Source organism: Lipotes vexillifer, unplaced genomic scaffold (assembly GCF_000442215.2).
Source record: "Lipotes vexillifer unplaced genomic scaffold, Lipotes_vexillifer_v1.1 scaffold634, whole genome shotgun sequence".
NCBI lineage: Eukaryota > Metazoa > Chordata > Mammalia > Artiodactyla > Lipotidae > Lipotes > Lipotes vexillifer.
This window is the reverse complement of record NW_006781096.1, coordinates 1,419,931-1,428,413: the sequence shown is the minus strand read 5'-3', so window position 1 is coordinate 1,428,413 and position 8,483 is coordinate 1,419,931. Positions and strand designations below refer to the sequence as shown.

At 39.4% G+C, this 8,483-nt stretch overlaps 1 protein-coding gene across 3 annotated transcripts in view; it reads left to right on the top strand.

Moving 5' to 3' along the window:
- Positions 1-6,737, top strand: part of CNIH4 (cornichon family member 4) — a 19,576-nt gene extending 12,839 nt beyond the window's left edge. Inside the window, exons 4-5 of one of the 3 annotated variants that reach the window (XM_007454478.1) lie at positions 3,130-3,270; positions 6,540-6,737. In XM_007454478.1, the coding sequence (XP_007454540.1) occupies positions 3,130-3,270; positions 6,540-6,567 (169 nt within the window). In that variant the 3' untranslated portion in view covers positions 6,568-6,737. Of the gene's footprint in view, positions 1-3,129; positions 3,271-6,539 lie in introns of those variants that run through there. The other 2 variants (XM_007454480.1, XM_007454479.1) reach the window with 2 other exon arrangements.
- The last annotated feature ends 1,746 nt before the right edge of the window (positions 6,738-8,483 follow it).

The window sequence follows — 8,483 nt, the reverse complement described above, 5'->3', positions numbered from 1 at the left end:
CATCGGCAGGCGGACTCTCAACCACTGCGCCACCAGGGAAGCCCTTATTTGTAGTTTTTTAAGGAACCTCCATACTGTTCTCCATAGTGGCTGTATCAGTTTACATTCCCACCAACAGTGCAAGAGGGTTCCCTTTTCTCCACACCCTCTCCAGCATTTATTGTTTGTAGATTTTTTGATGAAGGCCGTTCTGACCAGTGTGAGGTGATATCTCATTGTAGTTTTGCTTTGCATTTCTCTAATGATTAGTGATGTTGAGCATCCTTTCATGTTCATGTGCATATTTTTGTGTGGACATATATTTTCATTTCTTTTAGGAGTGGAATTGCTGGGTCATATGGTAACTATATGGTTTGACCTTTTGAGGAACTACCTGAGTGTTCAAAAGCAGCTGCACTATTTTATGTTCCCACCAACTGTGTATGAAGGTTACAGTTTCTCCACATCCCTGCCAACACTTTTTGTTGTGTCTTTTTTATTTTAGCTGTCTTATTGAATGTGAAGTGGTATCTCATTGTGGTTTCGATTTACATTCCCTAGTGACTAATGATGTTGAGTATTTTTTAATGTGCTTATTAGCCATTCTTATATCTTCCTTGTTCTATATGTTTTTAATTAATTTCTTTTTTATTGAATTATAGTTCATGTACAATATTATATGTTACAGGTATACAGTATGGTGATTCACAATTTTTAGAGGTTATACTCCATTTATAGTTATTATAGAATATTGGTTATATTCTGTGTTGTACAGTATATCCTTGTAGCTTATTTTATACATTTGCTGCATATGTTTTTGATTAGCTAAGTTGGCATGATATAAGTTATGCTTTGGGAAGATTTTTCTGGAAGGATTATATAGTATTGATTGGATGGAAAAGAGGCAGGAGGTAGGGAAACCAGTTCAGAGACGGGGGTGAGATAATATAGTACTGGAATAGAGTTGTGATAGTGGCGCAGTGGTTAAGAGTCCACCTGCCAATGCAGGGGACACGGGTTCGTGCCCCGGTCCGGGAAGATCCCACATGCCGCCGAGCGGCTGGGCCTGTGAGCCATTGCCGCTGAGCCTGCGCGTCTGGAGCCTGTGCTCCACAAAGGGAGAGGCCACAACAGTGAGAGGCCCGCGTACCAAAAAAAAACCCAACAAGATAGGGCTATATAAGTGGTGATAGGAAGGAAGAATGGACAAGAGTTTAACCTATTGCCTATGAAAGATGAAGAGAGAAGTCAGAATTGAGTAAGAGAAAGTCTTTAAGGACTACTGAGGAAGTGGTGACACTCCTGTTAGATAAGCTAGCAGTCAGAGAAGGATAAGACTCTTTGAGACTACAGATGGTCCTCGATTTATAAGTTTGACTTTTGATTTTTCGACTTTATGATGGTGTGAAAATGATACACATTTCAGTATAAACTGTATTTCGAATTTTGATCTGTTTCTGGACTAGCGATATGCGGTATGAAACTCTCTTGGAATGTTATAAAATAGGCTTTGTATTAGACGATTTTGCCCAACTGTAGGCTAATGTAAGTGTTCTGAGCATGTTTAAGGTAGGCTAGGCTAAGCTGTGATGTTCGGTAGGTTAGGTGTATTAATTGCATTTTCAATTTTTGATGGGTTTATCATGATATAATACCATTGTAAATCGAGGAAAATAGGTATTGAGTTGAGATGCTATCCAGATATTCATTTGTAAATACCATATATACCGTTTATTCAGCCATAGATGGGCTACTAGGATTTGGGGGAGAATTTAGATTTGTGAAACTCAGAGAGCCATTTGCGTTTCACAGAAGTCATAATTGAGAAACCAAATGTGTGGCGAGAGTGAGGAACCCAAGGTTGGACTAGAGAAGCTTGGACATGAGAGAAGGAAGAGGTCATGATCAGTGCTAGGTTAGGACATGCATGCTGTGCGGATGGCACAGTTGGGATGCAGAAGCCTAGACGCTTAAACTCACTGATCCTGTCAAAGTAACCCATTATTTGTAAAAGGAATCATTTGGGGAAGAAGGAGAAGATTATCATATGTAATACTGTATACACAGTGGTATTTAATAAATATGAAATGTTATGTGTTATCTCAAGAGGCCCAAAGATTGCAATCAAGATTTTTTTTTAAGTTTGAGTCTAAGTCTGTGGGAGCACTGAGATGAAATGGTCTGGATTTGGAACTCGGTGTGTGCTTACTGTGCCCTTTAGGTTCCGTATTGACTTTGTAGCCCTGTTCTCATTCCCTCACTGTGGTCATACCTCCATCACTATAAAATGTACACCTCTTATTTGTCAACATATTATTATTTAATTTAATATTTACATAAAAATTAATTTAAAATAAAATTTATATTTTAATTAAATGTAATCTGTACTTTTTAAGAGTCATGTAAAGTTAGGCACTGCGTTTGCATCTGAACTCTCCATTTATTGTCTTAACTGAAGAGTTTTATTTTACCACAGTAGCATTTATTCTACATCATTTCTGCCTTCTTTAAATTGCTCTTTTCAAGTAGGTACCGTTTATTAACCATGCAGATTGAGACATATCTGTTAATCAGCAGGAGCACCAAAGATGAGGATTCTATTTGGGATATAGAATCTCTCTTTTTAGTATCATCTGTGAAATGGGAATAATTATGTTTGACACAAAGATGTAAGTGTTAAACATAAAGACAACTTGCAGAGATGTTGTGAAGGTGAAGGGAATTGCATTAATTAAGTTAGAACCTTGTAGATAAAGAAGTTTCTAAGAACTTGATAAAGTTGGTTTGGTTTTGGGGCCCCCTTCATTTGTGTCTCCTGGAAGACAGCTATAGGTATTACCGATTCAGTAGTTTTCTACAGAAGATGGGTTTAAAAGGGTCTCAGTACATAAAATACACTTCTGTAGAGTGTTAATGTATTTGTTTCAGAGGGCAGAAATTAAACCTAAAATTAATAGTATTGTATTTTCAAAGGAAGACTAAGGCATGGCCTGTGACATCATTATAATATCTTGTCCATATTTGGTCATATAAGGCTGCTATGATTGGTTCATTTTTGAAGGTTGATTATTACTGGTTTACTTAATTTTGAATATTTATGCTGATGATCTGATTTTCCTTCTCATGTGTGTGCATCCTTTAATTTACCAGGTTCATTATGGTGCCAAGTGGTAACATGGGAGTGTTTGATCCAACAGAAATACACAATCGAGGGCAGCTGAAGTCACACATGAAAGAAGCCATGATCAAGCTTGGTTTCCACCTGCTCTGTTTCTTCATGTATCTTTATAGGTGAGTTTACAGTCCTGGCGTTTTCCTGGATGCCATATGCTTTTGATGGGTGAGGTATTACTATACCGTAGGATTTTGTATTAACATTGCAGAGCTTTTGGGGATTATGTGAATTTCTTGTGGCTGTTTAGATTTTTTATGTCATGTCATTGAATGAGGATTCCATTCTCTCTGACCTGGAGTAGAGTTACTCTGTGTTATTAGTTATTCCTTAGCTGTTGAGGCTATCAACATGCTTAAAACTGTCTTTGCTGTTCTTTCCCTCCCCTGGTATCCAGCTGTGAGGTCTCACTGCCTGTTATAAACATTACTATATGTACCCCCAGAGAGTTTCCCACTCCTGGGTCTTCTGGGGACCAGAGCACTGGCAGCAGCTCTCAACAACTTATATCCACGTTGGGCTGATCTTTCTTGGCATTAAGGAATTTAGGTGTGATGCCTTTTCTCCGGGATGCAAGTGGTCTGTTCGGGTAAAATTTCATCAGTCTTCCAGTTAGATTGGAAGTAAGAATTAATATGAAGGATTGGCTATCACACACTAGAAGCCTCATGCAGTCCTGTTTAAACTTGTATTTATTACCTTAAGTTTTAGAGATAACATGCCACCTTTTCCTTTACCCATTATAGACCCATAGAATACAGCAAAGAGAAAAAAATTGTCATGTATGTATGATTTGATTAAGCTTTTAAGAGGCTAAAAGTCAAGCTTTTGTATCCAAGCTTAATTGTATCATTCCTGTTTTTTTCTGAGGTAAATTTTAATTTTCACATGGGCATAAGACTAGTAGGGAAAAACTTGTACTGAACTAAACTTCTGTCACTTAAAAAAGTCCTAATAATTAGAAACTGTACAAAGATAAGAGTTTTAAAAAACTGGTATTTTGTCTGAAATAGCTTAGAAGTCAGAGCCATTTTAGCCTCTGCCTGAAAAAGCAGGCTTCCTAAAATCCTTTTGCTATACTAATTTCACCCACAGATTAGATTGAAATTAGAGTTTAGGTGGTTTCCTTTTTACTATTTATCTTATTTGCTTTTCTGTATTTTAAAAAATAGGACAGAAAAACCACACTAATAACATTTCTGGTTCTCATACCTCATTGCTAACGTGCTTAATTTTTAATCCTAGCATTAAAGATGGAGAATAAAGAGCAAAATTTAACATTAAGAATACAATGATACACCTATTCTTATTTTTTTTTTGCGGTATGCGGGCCTCTCACTGTTGTGGCCTCTCCCGTTGCGGAGCACAGGCTCCATGGCCATGGCTCACGGGCCCAGCCGCTCCGCGGCATGTGGGATCTTCCCGGACCGGGGCACGAACCCGTGTCCCCTGCATCGGCAGGCGGACTCCCAACCACTGCACCACCAGGGAAGCCCTATTTTTATTTTTATTATTTTAAAGTCAAACCATATGAAGGTATCTTTACCATCATATATGTTCCCTTCTATTTGTCGGAGACAAAAAGCAAGGTGGTTATCCTTTCTTCATCCTTCTCTCCCCTCCAGGTTTTATGCTTTGGAGAGTAAACTAGAGTGGACATCCCCTAGGTCTTGATAACATGAGCTTCTTGAGATATCTGGGAGCAAAGCTAATGTAGTCACACTTTTGGGTGTAAATGTAGGATTAGGGAGCAATATCTTGCTTAGTAAGACCCAAAGTCTTAGGATTTAAAAATGGACAAGAGTTTCTTACCTCTCAGTTGTTGAATTTAAAGCAGTGGGAAGATGGCCTGAAGACTGGGGATTGGAGGAATCAGGAAGCAATTTTGGGGCAGGTTTAAGGTATGGTTCTTTTCAATGAAATAAAAGATAGGCAACCAGTATAACTGGTTTGCCTGAGTAGCTGCATTGCTCACTGGACACATCCTTTCTTTTTCTTTCTTTTCCCTTCCCTTCTCAGCTTGTCATTTTTAACCATGTTGCTATTTCCTTCCCCCTTGGCTTTCCTTGTAGCTCAAGGGATCAGGATGGAAGAGTAATCGCAGATGTTCTTGTAACACTTTTCTCTTAGCTTTGGTTGCTGTTTTTAAAAAGTGTTTACTATTCTAAATCATCCAATTTCTAATGTAGGGATTTATGCTGCTCCTTCTGTATCGCCTGCCACCACTTGCATGGTGCCTTGCATATAGCAGACATTCAGCGTTTGTTAAATAGAATTAAAGGAAAAAATTCCCATCTTCTTTAGAGATTGGTGGAATCTATGCCTTTGGTGTTTGGTTAGGTGCCAGCCTGGTGTAATCTACCACTCCCTCACTGTGTGACCTGGGGCAAGTTTCTTATCCTCTCTGTGCCTCAATTTCTTCATCTGAAAATGGGATAATAATAGTACCTGCCTCATGGGCTTGTGATGTGGATTAAATGAGATAATGCACATAAAGCACTTTGGTTTGTGCTGACCTCTTGTAAGCTCTAACAAAGTGTTCAGAAATATTGGTTACTACCATTAATTTGTGCTGTGCACTGCATATCCTTAGTTTGTTTAAATTTGGACAATGCATCACTTATACCATTAGTAGTGTAAGGGTATTTCTCTGTTTTAGTCATTTGCTCTCAGCATAGCAAGGCTGATTTCAGTAAAAAAATGATAGTCTTGTTACTCTTGTTAAGTGTGGTGGTTTTAACAGAGTATTTACTGAGTGACCGCCATGTGTCAAAGACACTGTGTAAGGCACTGCGTGTGACACAAAAGGAGCAGCGCAGAATCCCTGTGTCAAAGCTGGGAGCCTGCTGATTGCGGCACACGGCTGTCATCCTGGAGAATGAAAGTGGGTATGAGCTGAGGTGTGCAGGAAGAGGCAGGGCAACGGCCCTGGGCCGAGAGGCTGGCTTCCCAGAGGCCGTGCCGGAGCCTGATGGAGCCTGCCGGATCCTGAAGTCTGAGAGGAAGTTACTGGGTTGATGGGGGATGAGAGGAGGGGTTCCAGGAGCAGGAACAACATGTGCGAAGATCTCCATGGAGAATTAAAGTTTTTTCCTAGACACAGCTTGTTTTCTCTAAGCTAGAGCCCAGCAGTGCTTTTAGGTTATGCTCCCTACCGCTACCTCTACCCCGGTTTTCTTTCTTTCTTTTTTTTTCTTTTAATGAAAACGTTAGGGCCTCTTGATGTCCTAATATAGATATTCTTTCCTTTAGGTGTAAATGATTGCTTTTGCTTTTTACTTAAAAGAGTGTTCCTTGCTGAGCCTTAGGGATGCAAGTCTGGACAGACCAGACTCTGTAGGAACATTCCTAAGGAAACATTAGTAACATTAATTTCTTCTCTCCACAGTATGATTTTAGCTTTGATAAATGACTGAAGCTGGAGAAGCCGTAGTTGAAGTCAGCCCACACTACAGTGCACAGTTGAGGAGCCAGAGACGACTTAAATCATCCTTAGAACCATGACCATAGCAGTATATTTTTTCCTCTTTGAACAAAAAATATTTTTGCTGTATTTTTACCATATAAAGTATTTAAAAAACATGAATTGAGTTTTTGTAGCTTTCTGGTTCTCAACTTTAGCCTGAACCCCCAACATGTGAAGGTGTTTTTCATCATCTGTATGTTGAAGATAGTTATTTGTATGTAGGAACAGGACTGTCATTCCAGCCTTGCATGCCAAAGAAATAGAGGACACGCTTTAAAGGGAAAATGTAATAGATGAGCAAAGTGGCTCTTCAGGTCTACTGAAAAGTCAGAGTACAAAGCAATACTGTGAGTCTGGGCAAAGGAAGAAAGAAACTAAACTACCCTTTTGTCTATATTGCGGCAGCTTCCTGTATTTAATATGGTTTACAGATTTATGGGACTGTAAGCCAAATGTCTTTTCACAAGAATGTTAACAGAAAATGACATTTCAAAAAATATATATTTCTTTGCTGAATTTGTGAACCCTTATAAGCCATTACACGTACGATGTAATTCCTGCTTATAGAAAGGAAAATAAACCAAAAAAGCAAAACTTTATCAAGGGCTTTCATTTAAAAGCCGCTGCCTCCACAATCGCCCTCAAACCCATATACTCCCACTGGCTCTTGCCACGTCTTGGTTTTGCATTCTCATTGGTCCAGTTGTACTTGATCTGTCTGATATATTTTTTAATGGGTTTGGAGAGGTGATTTGGTAGAAGATGCTCATCAGATTAGAAGCAGGAGTAGCCAGTCATTCGGTGTCGGTGAAACTCAGCCTGTCAGCGCTCTGTTTGGGGCCTGATTAACCGTAGCACTCCTGTCCTGCTGCACTGACCACTGTCCATTTCATGGACATAGCAGTATCCGACCAGTCTTGACTCCTTGGAGGTATATTTGTCAATTCTTGCAGTTGTTGAAAGCAGTTAACCTCTTCGGCTCTGTTTGCTGGGTGAAGTGAACCTGGCAGTTTATTCTCAGTTCTCATTTGTGTTTTAATGTGGCCGTCTTAGGCGCTGGCACTTAGGCAAAACATGGCTGTGTTTTATGGCAGAGTCCAAAGAGGTTATTCACTCTGTTGAGGCAGAATTGGATAGTCACATAAGGTGTGTGGTCACCAAATATCAAATGTTGCATGTCCTTTCAGCCCTGGACTGGGTCTAGCCTTGGCAGAAGCCGGAGAGGCACTAAGCAAAACTCCCTATATGGATAGACCCACATTTCGAGGATGGTGGTATATGCTGGCCACACGTGAAAGGAAGGGTGAAATGGTAGGCAAAGTAAACTTGGTTCTGTTGGCCTCATTCGGGCTTCAAAAATTGCTCCTTGTGGGTATCTTGTATTTCTTCCAGGCAAAGAGCCAAGAAGCTGTAACATAGAAGTTAGTTTGATGCATCTCTCTTACCCTTTCCTTCTTAGGCACCTTCCTCTATTAAAAAAAAAAAGTCACTTAACTCTGACTTTATCCCTAACTTCCAGTGCCTCTAAATGTTCTGCTCAACTTTGAAAGCAATGAAGCTGTTGGAGAACTTAAATCCTTAGAACTGAGAGATAAACAGGCTACTTCAGGAAGCTCAAAGGTGGTGGAGGACTGTTGACCAAAATGTTTTATCTTCTCATTCAAGTATTCTTTTTTTAAAAATTGAAATTTTCACAATATTGTGTTAGTTTCAGATGTACAGCATAGTGATTCAATTATTTTTTCAGATTATATTCCATTATAGGTTATTACAAGATCTGGAATACACAAGTATTCTTAGTAACCAAAATAGAAACCTGTGTAGTTGAGAGCATCTGGCTGTCAGTTTACATAGCATCAGGCACGT